Source organism: Octopus bimaculoides, chromosome 8, assembly GCF_046866305.1.
Source record: "Octopus bimaculoides isolate indiv1 chromosome 8, ASM4686630v1, whole genome shotgun sequence".
NCBI lineage: Eukaryota > Metazoa > Mollusca > Cephalopoda > Octopoda > Octopodidae > Octopus > Octopus bimaculoides.
In genome coordinates this window covers 15,721,634-15,746,921 of record NC_142935.1, presented here as the reverse complement: position 1 = coordinate 15,746,921, position 25,288 = coordinate 15,721,634, and the positions used below count along the sequence as shown (strand labels likewise).

The window sequence follows — 25,288 nt, the reverse complement described above, 5'->3', positions numbered from 1 at the left end:
GATCCTTAAAAATTGCTACCCTTGTGCCAAAACTTGAAACCATTGTTTCTTCTGGCTACTTTTGTTATGAGGTCAACTTTCCCTTTCATTTTTTGAGCTTCGATAAAGTTACGTGCATGTATGTGTGTGTGTGTGTGTTGGGGTGGCATGTAATCTGTTGACTCCCCAAAGTTCAGGCATTCTGTTTGTTAGAAACAATTGTTAGCTATCTTCTGTAACCTACATTACGATAAACTTAACTTTCACCTCCATCAAATCACTGCCAGGAAATTTGTCTAGATTCAGGCTTCTTCATCAACGTTGCTTATTCTTCATGATTTTTCTATTACAATTCCATTAGGAAAAGAATAAAAGTTAATGAAGGTTACGTGACTCAGGCAAATCACTAATGTAGCAACTTCTCTCATTTTTCTTCTTCATTCAAAGCGCTATTACCTTAAATGCTTGCTTCAGATAATCTTAATCGTAAATATTTAAACAAAATAACTATACCACGCCAAGAACAGGTAATCAAGGATTTAGGTTCGTTATAAACCACTCTATTCTGAAAAGTTTGGATTAATATTGATTAAACAAACGCAAAAAAATGTTGTAGTAATCAGCTTAATTTCAAATGTCATTGTAAGCTCACAGTTTTTACTCCGATACATGTATTTAACTTACAGAGTCAGTAGAGCTTCGGACAGAATGCTTCGCGGCATTTGTTTTGACTCTCTGAAATCTGAGTTCGAATCCTTTTGAAATCGTGCTTTGTAACCACGTGGTTTTTGGCTCAGTCTCACAGCGCAGTACTTTGGGCAAGTGTCGTTAACTACAGTCCCAGTTTAAGTGAATTCGACGGAAACTGTGTTGAAGGCCACCGTATATATATATAAATACACGAGGAGGGTGGGATGAGAAGTTCCTGGCTCTGGCTAAAAGAAAATGCAGGGGGATCAGTTAATTATGATTTTAATCAAAACATTTCACACTCAGATTCACACACTCATTGTCATTTTCGAAAATACAAGCATTTTACACCATCGAGTAAAAGATTCCATTGTTTCAACCTTGTTAAACCCAAGTCTCTAACTAAATCATTTAACTCAAGTTGACTTAATAAATGAGGAACATGTTTTGAAGATCCTGGTTCATCACAGTGATCTGCTGTATCATTCGGCACGCCTTCAGTTGAAGTAGATGCAGTACTTTCTTCACTTGAACTATCTTTGTCAAAAGATGAAGGAGGTTCTGGAATTGGAATATTTTCAGCAGCATGAGCAACTGGTTTCTAAAGCTGAAGGGCAATCTAGATAAACAATCTTGGATTTTTTCTTCTTAGAGAAACCTGTGATGTTAGTTAAACAGAAATAACAATCGGTGTAGTGGTTTGTAGGTTCGCGCCATATCATTGGTACTGCAAATGGCACACTTTTCCGTTTACCATTCAGCTATTGGGTTAGTGCTATGTAGCAGTTTTTGCAACAAACATGTGGCGCCCACATTTTATCCTGGTCTCCAACTTTACACCCAAAGAAAAGCTTGTAATCATTAAAAAATTTCTTTGTAAGCTTATTTCTCTGATCTTTTGGCGTAAATTTTCCACACACGTAACAAAAGCTGTCCAGGTGATTAACACAAATTTTTCTGCTCATCATAAATACATACAGTAATAACCTAAATCAACACTCAAGGAAGCCTATCAGTAAACTAAAATATAAATTTAATTAACAGTAAATGCTACTATAAAATATCAAAATATATTTCTCAAAAAAAAAAAAAATCATTGAAATTATTATAGAATGTACTGAAGTTATGGCTATCACGAAACAATTTTTTTCCATCTCTAAATTTCAAACATATAACACTTTAATAATTAACTAAACTTACTACTAAACTACTTTTCATATAACCTGGCTCTCTTATTTGATGTACTTTGTTTTAACAGCACCAGCAGTTATCAAGAAAAGGGAGTCTGAGTGGCTTACTATAACCTAATATCAATAACCTACTGTGAAGAGAATTTTTACTATAATTACAGCGATAACAAAGTAAAAGAAATTCTCATCTTGGGTGGCAATGTAACAGGTAGCCTACATTTCCCTCTATCAGCATGTATTTTATTTCAGTGATGAGTATATGAATGAAAAGTGAAAGCAAATAGCCTACTATTATCAATTGGTTGGAAAATCTGATGCTGTGAATAGCTAAAAAACTACACGTGATGTCTGAAAACTGATGTCAAATTCGGATTCTGAATTATCCTGAATCAGCTGAAATTTTTTTTTGTTGCCCAGTGTTATTGGTGCCAAAGTTTGGCGCAAGGCTAGAAATTTCGGAGGAAGATTACAAAAATAAATAAATAAAATAAAGCGAAGTCGACATCGGCGAAATTCGAAATGCGAGCGTAATGATAGACAAGATGTCGTTAAATATTTTTACGCGTCGTGCTAACGATTCTGCCATCTCGGCGATTTTAGTATATGGGTTATTAAAACTTGGATGCATTAAAAGTTTCTTGATTACTAATCTAATGGTTGTTTTTTCCCTTTTGATAGCAATCACTCAGAATATCTCACTATTTAAATAGCAAATGGCTTAAAAATTGCTCGGAAACTCTGAGTATCTTCTTCACTTAGAAACATTAAGTTCGACAATAAATTTATTACAGAATGCAATTTATGGCCGGATATCATTTTTATTACACATGAAATGAAAAAAAATAAATAAATAAAAACAAAGAAAATCCACGAAATATATAAATGAATAAATAAATAAAGCAAATGAAATCCGAACAAAAGTTGTATATTTTGGAATATATAAATGGAACAGAATATTGATTGATAATAATCATATTATAAAAATTATATTAAAAATATAAAAAGAAAAATGATCTTGTGTGAATGTATAAATTTGATTTGTTTCTTGGGGAAAAAATATAATATTGAATAACTGAATTGGGAATATGTTTTTATAGCATACTTGTAAATTTCTCAAACAAATTATTAGTTAGGCTTTGAAGACGAAAGCATCGACATTACGAATATTGAAAAATGATGTTCATATTCTTGAGAAAGCTATATATATATATATACATGTGTGTATGCGCTTGTGTTTATATCTCTCTATATATAAGCATATAAGTATATATATGCTTATATACTTGCATGAAGTATATATGAGATAGATAGATACATAGATAGATAGAGAGAGAGAGGGAAGGAGGGGGAGGGAAGGAAGCTGGATGGCTGGTTAAGAGGTACACTGAAAGGAATCTTAAATTCCATAGCTAAAGGTAGTATGTAAATTGCCTAAAAGAAATAACAGCTTCAAGGAACTCTTTAGATATGTAGTACGAAACTAAAAGATCCTACTCTGTAAAACATGCATATATAGATGTGTGTGTGTAACATAAATAATATCTTATGTAACATATATATATAATTAAAGGTATAATATATAATGCTTATACACACACACATAAAATATAATATATATAAATATATATTGCATATTATATACATTGTATATTATATATATGTATATATACATATTAGATCTATAATACATAGACGTACACAGTTACGCGCGCATACCGATGCACACACCCACTTATATATATACACATATATGCAGTATATATTCTCAGTTTCAATGCATATTCAGCAGTTCAGTAACTGATCTTTATTCTGTACGTGGTAGATGCAGTAGAGCACGATGTAAGCCCTCAGTAATTTTAAATTTATGAAGCAATTTTTATTTCCAGTTGAGCCCATTCGTTTCATTTACGCTGATCCTAAGTCACAGTGTATTTGCCTTGCTTACAAAAGTGTGGCCGGTTTTGTACTGATGGAAAACGAAATTCAAATTCTAAAGAACACGCATATTTCTTTATGTAGGTGCAATACGATAGAATGGTTTTGAAGTACTCTTTATAGCCACATGGTTGCGAGTTCGATCATACTCTGTGGTCTCTTGGGCTAATTTAATTTTTCATAGCTTCGGTTAACCTGTAGGATCGACAAAAGCATAGTACGTATTGTCACTTATTGTATCACACATATTATGCCAGAGAATTACGTTAAGGAGACACGGTGTTTCTGTGAGATGCGTAACCCTTTTATACGATTATTCAAAAGATCATTCGGTTGATCGAACAGCTGAATCCTCATTGTTGAGCGGCGAAGATCCGCCATATCCGGAAGATTGGTTTCAAATTTGGTATGCGGCCAACAATTTCGGTGGAGGCTGCAAGTTGATTACATCAACCCAATTGTGTTAACCCCAAATCACAAAGATGAAGAACTTTTACCTCAGACAATTCTGCGGTTTCATGCCTTGTAATTGTGTTTATACATTTAGTATGACATAGAGATAACAAATTTTAATTTAAACTTGCTTCAGCCGCGTATAGCGAATTTTTCTACTCAGCAGCATTTTGCAATACCATGGAGTGTTTTATTCATTATTACCTTTGCATCGAAGAATACATTCCTTTTAAGCATCTAAAATGCTTTGCGGCATTTCATCCGTCTTTACGTTCTGAGTTCAAATTCTGCTAAGGTAGACTTTGAGTACCGAGGTCGATGCAATCGATTGAACCCTCTCCCGAAATTGGTGGCTTTGTACCAAAATTTGAAGCCTATATATATATATTACTATGATTGACCGCTGACTGAACACTATTCAATTTTTTTTCTCCGTGTTTTTCTCCTTGTCACCGTATTCTTTCTGTTGAAGAGCGTAGCTCGAAACGCTAAATACTTTCCGTATTCCCGAGCGTCATACTAATACATCCTTTTGTTGTTTACACCACCTGTCCTCGTCTGTTGTTGTTTTTTTCGTACATTCTCCCATATATATATATATATATATATATATATATATATATATATATATATATATATATATATATATATATATATATATATATATATTGTTTTTATTGTTTTTAAACCAACAAGTCTCTGAAGAGAGTCTATCTCAAATAATTTAACAGTATCATGTTTAGAACGATGTGTATCCATTTAGTATGAGGCATAGATGGTGATTTTAATGTAACGCTGTTTCAGTTGTATATACAAATTGTTTCTACAGCTTGGGAAGCTTTCGCCAAACCAGTAAATGCTTGTATTCCCCGTTTCCTACATGTCGAAGACGTTTCGTTTGGATAGATGATAACTAAGTGCATAGTATCGCAAGCTTCAGCCAAAGAGAAACGCATTTGTCGTTCTCGTGAGTCACTGCAGCAACGATTTATCTCGCTTCGATTGACACAAGTCCGTGAAGAGATTTTATATCAGACAATTCCACAGCATCATACCTTTTAAACGACGTGTTTACTTTTAGTATCATCATTGACGATTTTATTTATGAATGGTAAAAAAAGAACAAAAAAATTAATATATAGTTAAAATATTAAAGGTGTACATTTATCGAACTTTGAGGAATAAAATTTTGATAAATGAAATTTTAGCTCATGAAATATGCTTGTATTTAGGAGATGGTATGGGCATTTAATATTAACACTATTTTTAATTGATTCATAAAAGAAATGCGTCTACAGCGGGTATTTGAAATGCTGTTAAGTTATCCAGTCTATTAATCTCATATTTACACATTAATACTTTTTAAAAACCGTTGAGAACATTTATGAACGTTATATGTCTATTATTTTTATTTGTTTCAGTTATTGGGCTGCCTCCATACTTGAGCAGTGCCTTGTAGGGTCAGTCGAACAAATCGACTGATCTCAGCCCATGTTTTTAAAGTCTGACATTGCTTTGTACGGGAGGCAAATTGTGTTTCGTAATTATTTCAAATCCTCAGCGAAGCATAAACTTCAATATATATGCTATGTTAGTAATGAGAGTATCACTTAGTAAACGTACAATGATGCACACTTGTAGGTGTAGGTGTGGAAGTGTAGAAATAGTCAAAGAGTAAATTAGTCTTTAAGATAACAGAATTAACATTCCAATAACAAGAGGAAGTATAGTAACATTTTAAGATACTTTACTTCTTTATCTCGCCATATTACACTGATAGCTAAAAGCAATTCATTACATTTAAACGATAATCACTTAACGATTGATATATTATTTAATAATAATAAATGTATATATAATGGTCTTTTTATCACTTGGTGCACAACAGTGGTTTCAGTAAATGGATTCGAAAGAATGATGTTCATGCTGTTCCCAAGGGTATTAACAGCATAACTGATACGGGGTAGCTATGAGAGATGATTAAAAACATGTTAGCAGGAGATTACATTTTGCTTTACGTTGTCTACCAAAGAAAACCTAAGAGTGTTATTGAGAAGAAATTGAACTTGTTACGTTGGCGGGTTTATATTTAGCAGAATTAAAAAGATTGCAATGAACGAAATTTTGCCTACGACAAATGCTTGTATAAAGTAGTTTGTATGAAGATTGTATGTTAACAAATTCTAGAGTTGTTCAATGTGTTTGTATGTGTGTTTGTATGTGTGTGTGTGTGCGCGCGCGCTGGCACATAATATATGAAGGCATATTACATGTGTGTCTCCACACAGGCACATATCTATATAATACAGATATATAGGTATTTACGTGTGGATCTATCATATATGCATAAATATACGCATATATATATATATATATATATATATATATATATATATATATATATATATATATATATATATATATATATATATACAGCAGGCTTCTTTCAGTTTCCGTCTACCAAATCCACTCACAAAATTTGGTCGGTCCGAGGCTATAGTAGAAGGCACTTGCCCAAGGTACCACGCAGTGGGATTGAACCCGGAACCATGTGGTTGGGAAGCAAGCTTCTTGCCGCACAGCCACACCTGCGCCTCTCTCTCTTTCTCTCTCTCTCTCTCTCTCTCTCTCTCTCTCTATATATATATATATATATATATATATATACTGAGTTATATATATATATATATATATATATATATATATATATATATATCGTAACTGGTATGTTATTTCCGAAATAACAAATATGACATTTATAGCGATAAAGATAACAAGTTAACCCCCGAATTGGTTCATTGCCAGTCAGAAGTGATTGGTCGGAGATTATTCGGTTTAATGGGAGGTTCTTTTTCGGTACTAAGACAGCAGAACTTCTATTGCCGCACATCATTATATAATACAAAACCATTCATTTCTGATTGTGTACCAACATATGTGTATATGTATGTACGCCTGCTTGTGTGAAGCGCACGTAGTGCGTGTGTATGTGTATGTGGAATGTGCGTGTGTGCATATGCCTGCGTGTTTCTCTAAAATATTTTCGCCAGAGGATTGGTTAGTATTTAAATTGTATACAGACCCACTGTTTCGAAATAGGATTGTCAGGTGAATGTAACAAATATCAATAGCACGATATCCCTTGGATTTATATTACATTCATTCGGCGTCAGAGCCAAAATAATTGGTGAAAACTCTAGGAAGCGTCTTCAGTAAACAGTTATATGAATACTCTTAAGGTTGATGTAATTATCACAGCAACAGAAAACTAATATCTCATAGTAAAATAGCACTTTATTAACTAAGCTGCAATGATTAAGAGAGAAATAACTGAGATTTCTTAAATTACTTTTCTTTAGAAACTTTAAAGCACTGGTGGTGTTTCTTACATGAATGCAAGTTATGACTTACACAAACACACACACACACACACACACACACACACACACACACACACACACACACATACGCGCATATCTCCCTCTCCCCCCTCTCTCTCTCTCTCTCGCTATATATATATTTATATATATATATATATTAAAGCACATATATGTGCCCTCCTTCCAGCTGTGTCTCATATAAATGGAAGTATTTATAATCTGATTTATTATTTGGACACACACACAAATATCGTTTTAATATTTCTCTTAGGAATTTCGATACTAATAACTTGGTATGGAACTCAATATACATATGCTTCTGAACGAAGCGTTAGTCATGCGCAGTGCAGTAATTTGTGTTCGCAAATAAATTGTAATTCATGTTTGAGGCTCTGTAAGGTGTTATTCAGCCACTGAGCTATGAGGAAGTCTACCGCAACTTCATAGGATAATCGTTTAATTTTGTCGTCTTTTTTCATTCACATGCACGCGCACGCACACACACACACACACACACACACACACACACACACACACACACACACACACACACACACACACACACAGCTATAAATATGAGTTACAATTGGGACATTTATGCATATTAATACTTCTTTATCCATTTTAGTTCTTCTGAAAATATTATTCTAATGCATCGATAATATCTTTTTTCCCTACGTTTTGTTTCATTCGTGAAGGTGTGTAGTCTAGTGGTTAGACTGTTGCATTCACGATCGCGAGAACGTGGTTTCGTTACGTGCAAAAGGTAACAACTCGATACATTATTTTTATCGTTCTTCACTGTATTTGAAATTACTAAGCTCTCAGGTGAACTAAATTACTGCCGCTGTAGACCATCGCCATCTATCTCAAATCCGGACTTCATCAGTGGTCGATTATTGGCTTTATCGCACTGATCTGATAGATGACACATGTGTAAGGTAGAGCGGTAACGATATCATTAATATAGTTAGTACGTAGCCATTGTTGATTGCAGCTTCTATTAGCCAGACATGGCTCAAGAATAGCGTGATCGCGTGTATTTAAACTGTTGTTTTATCATGTGTCAATGAGAGAAATATTTCGTGGTCTCTAAACATCAATTAATTACAACTGTCAAGTTTAATGTCCTCGCTGTTAGCATCGACAGAGACTGACATAGTTGTCAGGATAGGATCGTAAACAAATCTTCATCAAATTTCGTCAGAGTGTCTTAAGAAAAGAATAAGCACATTTGGGTAATGCGGTTCTAGATGTACTATGGGTGGAGAAAAAGACGGGGTGGTCGTAGCAGCTGGAATGCCTTTGATAATATGTTAAATTGATCAGAAATAATTTGGAGGTAATCAACAATAATAACAACAACAAAACAGTAGCAACAACAGCAACAACAATCGTAAGTCAGTGTTAATGAAAATTACTAAAAGATGTAATGTAGAATCGAAATGATGGCTGGAATTCGACTTGATTTTTTTTTTTAAACACGAACAATATGGACGTGGCTTTTCAATCTTGCTTGGGACTTACACGCTTTGTACAAATATGACATTGCTGAGCACCTCTTGTAGTAGGTGTTATATTGTTTTAATCGAACTTCACATGCTTCAGTCCTCCTCCTCATACACATTCGAAACACAGACACACACATACACGAGATAAACCAGAATGAAAATGGAAGATATTGCTTACCACCGAATCCTGGCCGCAAACGCTTGTCATAACCCTCCAACATTTTGTCTAAAACTCGAGACATTTTATTTTGTCTCCGTACATGTTTATGGCATTGAACTTCAACGTAAACGAACAAGCTGAAAAAGAAAAAAAAAGAATACTGAAATTTGAAATGTTTTACAATTAGTTGTTACTAGTTTGCTGTTCATTTTCTTTGAAGGCAGGAATCGAATCGCATTTTAGTCTTTTGTTTTACTTTGCTTTATGGGACTGAGGTCATGCTGGATCACTACTTTCAAGTGTTTCTCGTCGATCATAACGATCTAATTCTTTCAATCTTATATATATTTTAACGAACACTTTTTCAAATGCTTAAGTGCAAAAGGACGCAATACCATTTTACATAAGTAAACATAAATGCGCGGGCGGACATGAACATGCACACACACACACACACACACACACACACACACACACACACACACACAGAGTTTATATAATTTATCAATAGAAAATGGCAAAATTTGTAAGATTGCTAACGGAAATAGAGCCTCATTTCTAAGATAAACCGTGCGAATCACTGCACCAAACTGACCCGATGACAGGCAGGCTTCTGCATAGTTTTCATTCACTAAATTCTACACGCAAGATATTGGTCATTCGGGGGCTATCACAAGAGGACACTTGCTCAAGGAACCGTGCTGTAGGATCGAATGCGGAATCACTTTGGAGCCACGCATTTATGCATGCCGGATAATTTTTACCTTGAAAGAAAATACTGAAAAACAGTAACAAAGTATATTCTTTCAAAAACGTTGAATCTTCTGTGGTTATCGATTAAGAGATCAAGATGACATGACACACAGTTATGTAACGGAAACTGTTGATGCATACATGATAAGTTGTGTCCTCAGTCTAAAAATAATTTCTATGCATATAACGGGATTTTCTATTCAATAATCTGCCATTCACGTCATAGCTTGTCGTCTTTTACATATTCTACACAAGCTTAACTTTTCCGGATGAGGTTCTGTGACTTGTCTAAAGATTAGCTCTTCCGCTGAGCGCAATGGTTATCCGTGAGGAAAATTCTCAACATTTTTTCTGCCTGTTTTTCTTTGTTACTTTTGTCGTTTTTCTTTAATTCTGATAGCTAAGAGAGGGATCTATCTCCAAGGTAGACCATACTTAAGAGTCGAAAGTTATTTATCATGACGAGGTGTGATATCTTAATATTACAAGCTGATGTTATGGCATGATCAACGTATAATGGAATGTGATACAAGATGGCTTTATCAGGTCAAAACGATTTATCTCTGTTAACGGAGATCATAGATATACTCTGAACTCAAATGGTTTTCACTTATTTATTTAGAAACTTCTCACAAGTGAATATAAAATAATTTCCAGTAATATACGTGAGTTTGTGTAATTGTAACCTTATCACTATCGCATAATAACCGTTTATATGGACATGGATGAATTTATCGATAATGCCATCAAATGGTTGATCGGTGAGCTTCTTGATTAATTATTTTTTTTTTAATCAAGAGAAAGGAAATAATATATTCATTATTTTTAAGAAGAATAACATACGTTGAGTATTGAGTGAAATACACTCGAACCGGCAGAATAACAGCGCTAGTAATTCACCTCTTGATAGGAAAATATACACCTAATTTGTTCTGAACGTTTTTACGCTTTCCAATATACAACAGATCCCACCCAGTTATTATCACCGATATTTTTGTGAGTGGCAGAATGGTTAGCACGCCGGGCAAAATGTTTGGCGGCATTTCGTCTGTTTGTATGTCCTGAGTTCAAATTCCACCGGCATCGACTTAACATTTCATCCTTTCGGAGTCGATGGTCGCTTTAATCGACTTTGCCCCTCCTCCCAAATTCCAGTTCTTGTGTCTATTGTAGATTATTAAAGTGGTGAGTTGGCAGGATTATTAGAACACCGGACAAAATGCTTAGCGGCATTTCGTCCATATTTACGTTCTGAGTTCAAATTCCAGCAAGGTCGACTTAGCCTTTTATCAGTCGTTAAAATAAGTACCAGTTAAGTATTGGGTCGATGTAATCGATAATTACTCCTCCCTAACATTGCTGGCCTTGTGCAGAAATTGGATTTTATCTCGATAAGACGTGTTTCGCAACACTATCATTTCTGGATGTGTTAAGTTGACATTCAACACGAAACATCGGGGAGCTTTCTCAAACGAAAGCTTTGGCGGCGCCAAATGAAAAAGAACGTAAAAATAAAATGAACAATCGTAAAATAGAGTGCAGAATTTTTTAAATAAAAAATATTATTTTAGTGAATTTTAATACGAATGGGAGCAATTTTGACGACGTGAATAACAACACTAACAACAAGGATAACAACAATAAATTGTATTTTGCAAATTTCATGTCCAAAAAGGAAATTTTAGATATAGATAAGATCAATAAGCGTTCAGTCATATGTTCAAAGCGATAGTTTTTCATGTCTTGGGAAAGATGCCAAAGCGTGAGAAAGGAGAAAGATTGCTTGATAGAGTGAGAGAGAGAGAGAGAGAGAGAGAGAGAGAGAGAGAAAGAGAGAGTGAGAGAGCGAAAGGCAAGTTTTGTGTGCTTTCTATGGATAAACGGAAGGAGGCCTTGGCCGATATGTAGGAGAACAATTTGTCCATAGAGCAATGTAAGGCGTACGCAGTTTTGGGTTGGCGGGGATGTTTTGTGGGCTGCTCTCACTCGAGCTGCCTAATTGTTACGCATTTTTTTTCAGTTGATGGGACAGCTTTTTGCTTTTAAAAATATTTATGTATTTAATCGCAGAATAATGCTAATAATATAGCCTGAACAGGATAAGCTACCCCTATTTTGCAGAAAGACGTTTACGTGGCTAGCTGTGGACTCGAACTCACCTCCCCGTGATTACGCGTCACGATGCTTTGACCGATTAAGCTAAACTACCCCACTATAAATTCCTCTGCAAATTTAAGATGTATAGAAATCTCGCTTTATGAGACGCTCTCATATGTTAAATTCAAATTACGACAAACGTAAATAAACAAACGAAGTTTGTTTATTCTGCGCTCAAATTCCGCTGAGTGGGATGGCAACTTTGTCTTTTATTCTTTCATTCTTTCGAGTTCGATGAAATAAAGTACCAGTCAATTATTGGAATCAATTGTTTCGACTAACCCCACTTCCTAAATTTCTTGAACTTGTATTAGAAGCATTTATTTATTTTGACGTCACACGGATTTATAAACTTAGAGATAATGTGAAATAATTCAATTCTGAAACTGTGGATTGCGAAGTAGAAAAGCCATAAGTAATAACGTATAGATATTGGGTTAAATAAAAACCCCTTTGGAGAGAACAAGTCGAAGGCTTCACTCAGAATAAGTGGGTTAGCCCTTGGGCAAGACACTTTACATCACGTTATTCCAGCCCACTCGGCTGGCGAAAATGAGTTGTACCGGTAATTCGAAGTGTCAGTTTTTTTTACGTTCTGTGTCACACTAAATCTCTTCCGAGAACTACGTTAAGGGTACGCGTGTCTGTGGAATACTCAGCCACTTACACGTTAATTTCATGAGCAGACCATTCCGTTGATCGTATCAAATGGAATTCTCGTTGTAACCGACGGAGTGCCAGTTGTTACTTATAGCTTTTCTATTTCGAGATAGGCTGTTTATTCGTACTCCCTTCAAGCGACAAAATTCCTCAGCAGTACGTGAAAAGCCTTCTTAACTGAAATGAGTGAAAAACTGAATAACTAAATTTGCAAACCTACTTTTAATTTAGAAATTCTTTCTCCTTCTTTAATTAATTTTATCTAAAATTAAAATCCTAATAACAATACATATAAAATAGAATAAAATAATTAAAGAATTTCAGATTTAATCACGCAGAATTTCTATAAGCTTTGTTTTCATATTGTAACTCTAATTTTTAAAATTTTCTATTTTTCTTTAAACTTCATACTTCAGTATGGGAATTTTAAAATTAGTTAAATTAATTTTTAATTCTTCATTTCAAAATTTTCTTTTGGAATATACTCTCAAGTAATATTTACTCTTGAAAGAATTTTGGAACATTACGGTTTTTCTACTTAGAAACTAAATGTAGGAATAACACACAATATGTTCCATAAGGCTAGTTCCATATGATAAATGTACACCTGGAATCTTGCATTCATGATGGTGTGAATTTTTTTCTCTTTCCTTTTACTATGTAACTATTGACTAACTTCACGCAGCCTCTCTTGCTAGACAGAATATTAATACGATTTGATGGGAATCTATACAAAAGATGCAATATTTTTTCCCTCGCCCAAAAAATTTCCATTAACTGCTTGAAATCTCTAAGTAAAAAAATGGAAAAACGGGAAAAAAACAGTAATTACGCGAAATAAATTCTTTCACATCTTTATGGATACACAGGCACACACATGCAAACATATATAAGTATGTATATAGATATATCATACTTATGTGTACGTGTGTATGCATCTGTATAAGTATATATATATATATATACATATATATATATATATATATATATATATATATATATATATATATATATATATATATATATATATATATATATATATATAGGGAGAGGTAGAGAGAGAAAGAGGGGGGAGCAAAAACATAAAAATGCAGGTGGAAATAGTTTTGGCGTTGAAAGAAGACCATATGATGTTTAGTTAAGCATACATATACATGCATGTATACAAGTATACAAACCCACATTTCATATCCATATATATATATATATATATATATATATATATATATATATATATATATATATATATATATATATATATATATATATATATATATATGTATATATATATATATATATACATATATACATATACATATATACATATATAAATATACATATATACATATATAAATATATACATATGTATACTTATATACATATATATAAATACATATAATATATATATATATATATATATATATATATATATATATATATATATGTATATATATATATATATATACATATATACATATACATATATACATATATAAATATACATATATACATATATAAATATATACATATGTATACTTATATACATATATATAAATACATATAATATATATATATATATATATATATATATATATATATATATATATATATTATATATATTTATATATATATATATATATATACGCTCATACATGCATACATACACACACACACACACATTCATGCATACATATATACGTACATACGTATATACTAGAGCGAAGATTCATGGTGAGATCGAAACAGTAATAAAAGTTACTTTGGTCCCAAGGCCATTCTTCCATCTTCTTTGCCGTTCCGATTATTGTTGTTGTTGTTGTTATTAAAATCATCATTATCGTTGTCGTTGTTATTTTTGTCTCTCATTCCCATTCGTTATCATCGACGTCTTCGTTCAACCCTTGGGACGTTAACCAATCCCATTTAACCGCTCATACGAGAAAGACTTTGTGTCAATTCTACTAACATACTTGCCGTGTGTTAGTAGAATTAATGTTACCAACTTGTGAATCGTGTAAACATAAATATAAAGCTTTTTCATTGTGCATTATATCTCATGAGCGGTAGTGTCGAAGCACGGTTTAAGGCATTGAGATTTCGTTGAGATACAGCTGTTATGATCACACCACTGAAGAACTCTATATAATATTATCATAATAATTATGTCTTTCTATGTATCTTTACCTCCTTCCTACGCTGCTTTTACTCTCCCACTATCTCAGCCTCTTTCTCTCTCTCTCCCTCCCTCTTTATTCTTCTCTCTCTTCCTTATATGTGTATATAAGTAGATATATATGTGCGCGCAGAAGTGTGCGTGTGTACGTTTGTGTACTACACAGACGCATATACAAACAAACGCACACACATATCTATGTGTGTGTGTGTGTGTGTGTGTGTGTGTGTGTGTGTGATAAATGTAGTTAAGACGACGTGGTTTAGAAGTTTGCTCTGTTGTAGCTCTAGGCCAGCTAATACTTTATGGGTGAAGTTGGGAGACGGAAACTGTACAGAAGCCTATAGTATACCTCTTTGCGTGTGTGATTGTATGAATTTACGTTTGAAACTGTTTGAAAAAATTACATCTGGCTGCAAAATAGATAGCAATATAGCTACTAATATACAGGCATACCTCAACTCAATTGGTTCCAAGACAGGCGATCTAATAGAAAAACGTCGTAACACGAAAAATCATTAAAAAAATGTATTAGCTTACATCTGTTTAAATAAAAGGCTTGTAGCCATTTTCACAAGAATTTTATTTAATTTTCCACCACATAATTGGTTTTTAGGTGTTTTTAAAAATTCTTTTGCTTTTAAATGTGTTCGTTGAGACTGACGTAAATCGGATAATTCGACTGAAGTATAGGTTTATTTTTCGTAACTCGAAACAACGTAAGTTGAGGCACGCCTGTACTCAATGTAGTGAACCAAAATATGTGAATAAATTCATATTACATCCATTGTGTTGAGAATAAATAAAAGCAACGTAGGTTAATTGTTACTTTTGATCAAAGAAGACAACAGAGGTGTGGGTGGATAACTCCTAAATTTTAATTAATAAGACTTAATTAAAACAATGATGCAGTGGAGGTAAGAATTCTGATCCTAGAACGGTGATAAGATTATTCTGGATATAATTCTTCCTTTTAGAACTCATCGATGAAATGCGTAGACACCAGTACTGTCATATCTTAGGTGGCCAACAGACACACACGTACATACATACATACAAACATATACACATATACAGATGCTCACGTATATATGAGTGTGTGTGTGCATGTGTGTGCGTGTGTGCGTGTTCATATATATATATATATAATGACACGAATATCTATTCTTAATACGTTCCGGCAGATTCGAGTTTGAGTATGCTAAACGCTGTTGTGCTTCGTAACAGAAGAGAGCAACTCCTTTACAACTAACATGTGTTCATAATACACTCAATTCATTAACAGCGATAAGCATATTCACGTTCGAATTTACCTGAATGTGGCAAGAATAAATATGCAAGTCATATTGTTGAATCTTGCTGTTAAGTCCAGAAAAAAAAAATGTACCACCATTATAGAAATGGAGCCTTTTGAAAAGTACTTATTTGAGCTAGTAAGGCGAATTAAATTTCGACTAATAGAGAAAGTACTAGACCTAAAAATAAGTACTGGTGGAGATTTGTTCAACGAAACCTTTCAAAGCAATGCCCCAGCATGGCCGCATCTAGTGACTGATGCAAGTAAGCGATAAAAGATGATAGTTAAAGAACGATACTAGATTCGGATCTGTTGAACTATACCAATGTGTTGCTGTAGAGATGAGGTTCATAAAACTATGTATTAAATCATAAGACTAACCAAATAGCGCTTCTGATTTTGATGGTAAGTGAAAATTAAGCGATATTGGAGAAAGTGATTGAAGGAAACGAAAGTGAAAGTGACATTGGAGAAGGCGATTGGAAATAACAAAAGTCATAAAGATTTTTAAGTTCGAGTTTGAAGACAGAAACCCAGATGAAGTAGATTTTTATGAATGGCGAGTGTGAAATAGAGAGGGACACTGTTACACCAGAACATTTAACTAAGAAAGTGTTTATCTGGAATCAGAGAGCTTTTTACCCCTATACATTATGCGGGACACCAGTTGCATTGTCTTTATTGCTTGTTGAAATTTAATTATAGTTATAAACTCTCTCTTTTACACATTTTAACTGGAAGAAGCGCAACTTTTTCATTGATTTTTTCAAGACGTTTTGATTAGGTGATCGTGACATTTAGTTAAGGTGAAGAGACGACAGACATCGCTCGCAATCGAAGATGATTTGGTAGTATATACCATGCACAAGTACTTTTTTAGGTCTTATGCTGATGGCCAAGTGAAACAGCCAATTTTTGACAATTGTAGAAGGAATGAGTTGTACTAGCACTGGTCTGATATTTATCGATTTCGAAAAGGGGAAAGGCAAAACTGAGTATGGTGTGATTTGAGCTAAGAGTACAGGGAGTCGGAACAAATATTGCAACACTTTAACCATCCTTGCAATTGTGGAAGAGGCCATTGGGCGTGGCTGTTTGGGCGCTAGCAAATTAGCACAGCGGACTGGATGCAGAAACTGTTTTGGTGACAGTAATTTCTGGTACTGACGGCAAACACTCTCGCACGTGCGTGCGGGAAATAGTGGCTGTGTGGTAAGTAGCTTGCTTATCAACGACATGGTTCCGGGTTCAGTTCCACTGCGTGGCACCTTGGGCAAGTGTCTTCTACTATAGCCTCGGGCCGACCAAAGCCTTGTGAGTGGATTTGGTAGACGGAAACTGAAAGAAGCCCTCGTATATATGTATATATTTGTATATGTATATATTTGTATATGTATATGTGTGTGTGTTTTTCCCCCTAGCATTGCTTGACAACCGATGCTAGTGTGTTTATGTCTCCGTCACTTAGCGGTTCGGCAAAAGAGACCGATAGAATAAGTACTAGGCTTACAAAGAATAAGTCCCGGGGTCGATTTGCTCGACTAAAGGCGGTGCTCCAGCATGGCCGCAGTCAAATGACTGAAACAAATAAAAGAGTAAAAGAGTAAATACAGAGAGAAAGAAAGTGAAGTGTGTGTGTGTGTGTGTGTGTGTGTGTGTGTGAGAGAGAGAGAGAGAGAGAGAGAGAGAGAGAGAAGGTACAATTTATTAAATGAACACGATTGACATAAACACTTCCCCCTTCCTCATGCATATAAAGAGAAATACGCTCACATAAATAGAGAAAAAGAGAGAAAGAGAGAGAGCTGAGTGAGTGAGAGGGGTGTTGAAACCTTAAATAATCAATGTCCAATCAGCGACACCAGATATGTAGTGCCAAAACCTCTCATACTCTGCCAATCAAACTCCCTGTGGCTGAGTTTTAATACATAAAGATTAACATTGTCCCGGAGAGAAATTTCGAACGTCGGCATTTGGGGTACAAGGAATTTACGAAAAGTACATTAATCGGTGAGAGAAGATAAAATATTGGTGATAAAATATTGGTGATACAAATGGGTTTATGTGAAAGTGAGATGGAAAAGATATTTGCAGTAGCAGTAGAAGAGACAAAAGATTAATAGAGATCAGTAGAAGGGTATGTATTTGAATAAAAATGGCGTTGGGGAATAAAACGCTATGAGAGTGAGAATAGATTTCGAATATGTATGTTATAACTTGTCAGTGTAAGGATAACTTACAGCGTGTGTAAATCCATAAGCTGTTTAAGGCTTAAGTATTATTTAGTTCAGTTTGATAATCTTAATCTTTGTCGTATAACTGTGTATTGGATTAGATGTATCATCGCTCAGAGGCATATTCATCCGATAACAAATCTTAGGATTTATGAGAAACGAGGGTAAAGTGCTACTGATGTGTTGTCAAATATTATTGTCGTTTAACGCAGGCCATACCAGATTGCATGTTCGTAAGATAAAAGGCTTAGATGCTACAAACATCACATCCGGGCATTGCCCATCAAGCTCTACACTATACAAAGCGTTTCCTTTCTTATGAAAATGTTAGGGTGAAATTTGAGCAAGATTTGTCTGTTATAGGCTGAGGACTTTGTACAAGTTTCTCGTTGGCCCGTATAGGCACGTTTCTTGATAAATGTAGCATTTGTATTTCTGTTGATAATAATCGAGACGATTATAATTATTATTATAATTGTACAACATTTGGTAGTTTCAGGCAAATTTCTATGGCATCAGCTGCTACACCTCGTGTTACTGGGGTTTTGTGCAGAATTGTGTTCTTTTTTGTTGTTGGTAGTGTTCAAATATTTCCCGGTAGTTTTTTTCTCTTGAGGTGTGGTGTAGTCATTTGTTGTATTGCTGCTTCTATTGTGCGTTGAGTTATCTGGATTGCTGGTGGAAGTTCATTTTACTGGATAATTACTTTATAGAGTGTGTCTTGTGTTTGTGGGTTATTTTGTTTAGGTTATATTATTGAACTGATTGTGTCTTACATAGGATGTGGGCTGTTCCTAGCAGGGCAATTTTTTGGATAGTGTGTAGTGTTGAGGATCCAGGTATAGCTTCTTCTTCTTCTTCTTCTTCTTCTTCTTCTTCTTCTTCTTCTTCTTCTTCTTCTTCTTCTTCTTCTTCTTCTTCTTCTTCTTCTTCTTCTTCTTCTTCTTCTTCTTCTTCTTCTTTAATTTGCAACGACGTAATTACAAGAATTTTGTGTCGTTACTGTTGTTTTCTAAACTCCAGACCAACCCTGATACAGTAGACCGTGATAAAAATATTGCAACTTTGAATATGCATGCTCACATACACACACACGTATGTACACACACACACACACACACACACACATATATATATATATACACAGATATATACATTCATATATAATGCACCCACGTATGTATTTATGAATATATATGCTTATGTATATGCACATATCAAAGTGTATAAACACACTGGCACAGACCGATATAGATACGAACGCATAAACAGTCACATACACACAAACACACACATACACATATATACATATAATACTTACCCCCCCCCCCCCCACATATATATATTCACATTCTATAAAAGTTTACTTGCATACTTGTTGATAAATATACATTTATACTCACTGGGTAAAATAGTCAGTGAAGACACGTGACGCTATTCACACAACGAAGTTAAATATATGCTTATCACACTTGAGCATGCAAAGTTATTTACCATTTATCCAGACATACGTTGCCACAAAATATTATGCAATACACATACACACACACAAACATACACATAATCTGGCTTGCGTACATTTTGTGAGTAAAAAGTTGAAACAATTCACGTTTTTGTCGTTGCACATAGGAAAATAAAGGAAAATATCTTGATCCTGACGTTTCATGGCTTGTCGGCCGCTCTTCAGAAGATAAATATCCGTTACACGCCTGTATTGACGAAAGTAAAGAAATGCAAGTATATCTTTTTATTCTTATCCAACACAGAAAATTAAAAAGATTATCCTATCATGTTTCCCAGTATGTTGGCCATTCTTCCTATGTATATACATTACATACATACACATATGCGCGCAAGCATGTATATTATTAAATATTACATTAAAACAATTGTGATTCCTTACAGATGTCCAAATGTTTCGGTTTATATAAGCTGTGCAAACGAATTAAGTATTAGTTTAATTAATAAAAAATTATTGCAAAGAATATAATGGTAAGTATTAGTATATATATTTTTTCTAAATATACAAGTTAAATTATTTGAAATTTAAGTAAGATGCCAAAAAAAAAAAAAAAATGATATTCAATAATCTGTTTTTTGTACAGAAATTCATGAAAGAATTTGGTGCGCAGAACAGTAAGAAGGAAATGACAAAGAAAAAAAATATTTAGAGATTAATACTGAGACAAACAATAAAGGAGAGAAAATTTTGTTGTCAAGGAAACTATTTATAAATGGAATTGGAGTGAGAAGTAATTTAGTGAATTAGGTGAGAGGAATTAATTCTAGGCAGGGGGTTTAACAGACCAGAGAAAACAATCTTAGTTGTAAAGAAAAATACATAAAATCGAACGGCATATTATATAGTGTGCAGTAAAATGAATTTATAATGCAGTTCTTTAAATTGATTACGACAAAAGAGTAAGAAAATCTACATAGCTATAAACCTTAAGCAGGAGTCAATATATAAAGCAAATATAATGAACCATGGCTAGAATATAGGTTATTGGCACAGCAGGTCAACATTCTGAGAGAGGAGGAGAAGAAGAGAAGAAAATAAAGGTGAATGAGATTGGAAAAGCAAGAAAAGAAGAAGGAAAGTAACTAAAATTTAACAAGAAAGTGAAGAAGAAAAGGAAGAAGCGAAGATAAATTTTGATTTAATTTCGTTTTATCTTTTATTTTTAGAAAATGCATGTGTTCCATCGTTTCATGAAAAAAATATTTCTTTCGTTTGAAAAGCGAAACATATGGCCACTTGTTACGATTCACGTATATTTCAATGTAATATTTATACATATATATGTATATTTTTAAAAATTCTTTTACGTGTTTCAGTCATTTGACTGCAGCCATGCTGGAGCACCACCTTGAAGGGCTTTAATCGAACAAATCGACTCCGAACTTATTTTTTAAAGCCTACTACTTATTATATTGGTTTCTCATGCCGAACCGATAGATCACGTGGACACAAACACACCAACACCTGTGGTGATGGTGGGGACAAACACAGACACAAAGACACACGCACAAAGACACACACACACACAGACACACACACAAACACACATGACGGCTCCTTTCAGTTTCCGTCTACCAAATCGTCTCATAAAGCTTTGGTCGGGCCGAGGGTAAAATAGAAAACACTCGCCCGAGGAGTGAACCCAGACCCATATGGTTGGGAATCAAGGTTCTTACCACACAACCACAGCTGCACCTATACATATACATACATATGTTTATATATATATATATATATATATATATATATATATATATATATATATATATATATATACATATATACATATATATATATATATATATATATATATATATATATATATATATATATATATATATATATATATATATATATATATATATATATATATATATATATATATATCTGTGTGTGTGTGTGTTAGAGACGTGTCTCCTTCAGAAAATGATAGGCATTACAACCAACTTTCTATATTAAGTCAGTTTTGTTTTGCCGTTTTTATATGTAAAAAAAATGCTAAGAATTTTTATGTTTATTTTGAATCTGGAAAGAATAATTTAATATAACCGTTGCCTTAATAATGATATGTGCGTGTATGTGTGTGCAAATCTGTATTCTATTTGTATTATATCAAAACCCTGCCTATGGAGATGTGCATGCTCTTATTTGTTTACTTATTTTCTTTGAAACACAGATTTTCCTTACAGCCTGGCTGAGTAACATAGCTGTGCAGAAGCGACATGGGAAAACAAAGAAGAAAATCTAACTATTGTTGTAATCCGATATAGATTGACGGCTCTGCATTAGCTTAGCCAAGTTTAGCAGGTTGCTAATAAGATTGGTAAATTTTTAACAAAAATAATGATGAAGTAGAAAAAGATCGCAAAAGAGACAAATAAATAGAAGGAAAACAGTGAAGCAAAAAATTACGAATGCTAGAAGCAGCTTCTACCCGCTGACTGGATGATTTTGACGTTGTTGTTAAAAATGTTCGAATAAATATGCTGACATCCACACAAGTAAATATAAAATAATGATATGTTTTGGTTTGGTTGCGTCGTCAATTCTGTAGGGGAGGAAAGACGATGACTAAATTGAGGGAATGAGAGCAGTAGATCACTGGTATACATATGTATGTATGTATGTATGTATGTATGTATGTATGTATGTATGTATGTATGTATGCATGCATCTATCTATTTATCTATCTATCTCTCTATCTATCTATCTATCTATACATGTATGTATAAATGTATGCATTTGTTCACACACACATGCATGTATGCATATGCTTGTGATTCTTTGTATGTGAGAATACGTACATTCATATATATATGAATGCACAGCTAGCCACCTACACTTTTCTCTGCAAAATAGGGGTAGTTTATCCTGTTCAGGCTATATTATTAGCATTATTCTGCGATTGAGAATTTTAAAAAATCATTTAACTTTCTAAAGACATCTCAACGCTTCTAAAAGCAAACTTCGTTTGTTTATTTACGTTTGTCGTAATTTGAATTTAATATATATATATATATATATATATATATATATATATATATATATATATGTATATATATATATATATTGGCCACAGGGGGCTAAACATAGAGGGGACAAACAAGGACAGACAAAAGGATTAAGTCGATTACATCTACCTCAGTGCGTAGCTGGTACTTATTTAATCGACCCCGAAAGGATGAAAGGCAAAGTCGACCTCGGTGGAATTTGAGCTCAGAACATAACGGCAGACGAAATACCGCTAAGCATTTCGCCCGGTGTGCTAACGCTTCTACCATATATAAATAAATAGACACCAGGAAGTAAATAGACACCTTTAATTTTCAAAATTTCTGATCTAAGCGTCTTAATATGTTTTGAGCAGTGTAGAATTTACAATGTAATTATTCTTTTTCATTCCAGGTGCCATTATATCAAACATTTGCGAAGAGTAACCGTGCCACACACAAAAAATTCAGCAGAACTGTCAGATTTTCAAAGAAATCGTATTGTTGGGCAATCTGAGGCTGGTCTTAGCCAGCGAAAAATTGCCGAAAATCTTCAAAATCCTCTTGCTACTCTTAATAGAATTATTGTGCAATTCAAAAGCCAAGGTAAAGAATCAATAGATTCTCGTACCGGCTGACCTGGCCCTCGGAAAGGAAGCTTTGCTGTTTGAAGAGAATTGTGGAAAATGAACCCCCGTTCGAAGGCTTGTGACATTGCAAAACAGCCAGATGTTTGTCCCAGAACGTGTGTTACATATCTGCATAAGCTTGGGTATTATGGACGAGCAGCTAGAAGAAAACCTCTCCAACCAATCAATATCATGAAACGAAAGAAATTGTCTAAGGAAATGTCAGAAAAATCCAGTTCATTTTGGGATAGAATGATTTTCTCAGACGAATCCAGATTTGCATTATTTGTGGACGTGTTTGGGTCTGGAGGCTTTCCAATCAGGCTTTGAAACAACTCTAACCAACTGTGAAACATGGGAGTATGTCTGTAATGGCGTGGGGAGCTGTCACCAGCAATGGTCGTTCCTGAGTTTATGTGTTGGAACCATAAACTCTGAAAAATACATCGAAATAATTCAGCAAGGACTACTTCCAATGTATTCACACGATAACATAACGAAAAATGAGTTTTTATTCATGGAAGATGGGGCTCCAAGCCACACAACGAAAAGAAATCAACAATGGCTGACTGTAAATGGGATCAAAAAGCTGCCTTGGCCGAGCCAATCTCCTGGCATGAACCCAATTAAAAATCTTTGGAGCATACTAGATAGAGCTATACGAAAAACTCGACAGAAACCTAAATCTAAAGATGAATTGTTTCGATTGTTGCGTGAAAAGTGGGCAGAAATTCCACAAGAGACAATCACAAAGCTCATCAGTTCAATGCCAAAAAGAGTTTCTGAATTAAAAACTGCAAAGAGAATGTCAACTAAATACTAAAGTGTGTAGTCCTACCTATCGATTACATTTCAGTTGTTCGCTTTGCGTGTTAAATAAAAGATTTTGAAAATTAAAGGTGTCTATTTACATACATATATATATATATATGCTATTACTTCCTAGATTACCCGCCCCACCGATATGACTCCCTTTATTTTTTATTTTTATTTTTTTTTAAAATTTTATTTTAAGTTTTATTTTTATTTTAAGTTTATTCTTACTTTTTTACATGAATATCTGTGTATGTCTTTTTATGGTATTGTATTGTTCTTAACCACCAACTTAACACTACACACTGAATCGTCGCAAGGTATGGAAGGTTTTCGAAGGACCGGAGAGATTATGTCCGGGTGGAGAATTATACCAGATATAGTACTATACAGAATACCGAAAGGATCTTCACCTCTTACATCACACATTTCTTCTTACTTCAACGTCGAGATGATATAATTTCCTGGGAGAGAGATAATTTTGCGGCTGAGGATAGCTTTACATTGTAGATTATACACATATTATATTATGTTATATTATATTATATTATATTATACACATGTAGAGCTTGAAACACGTGTACCGCGGAATCCTTTATAATTTTGTTGTTATTTTTTTGTTTTGGATTTACAATTTATATATATATATATATATATATATATATATATATATATATATATATATATATATATGGGAGAATATATATATATATATATACATATATATATTACTTCGATCAGGAAACCTTGAGTAGCTGTATT

The 25,288-nt window shown here is 33.9% G+C and overlaps 1 protein-coding gene across 2 annotated transcripts in view; it reads right to left on the bottom strand.

Annotated features, from left to right (window-relative positions):
- Positions 1-25,288, bottom strand: part of LOC106874982 (gamma-aminobutyric acid receptor alpha-like) — a 534,020-nt gene that overhangs the window by 215,298 nt on the left and 293,434 nt on the right. For both annotated transcript variants that reach the window (XM_089356122.1, XM_089356123.1), the window contains one exon: positions 9,317-9,435. In XM_089356122.1, coding sequence (XP_089212248.1) covers positions 9,317-9,435 — 119 coding nt within the window. The remainder of the gene's footprint in view (positions 1-9,316; positions 9,436-25,288) is intronic.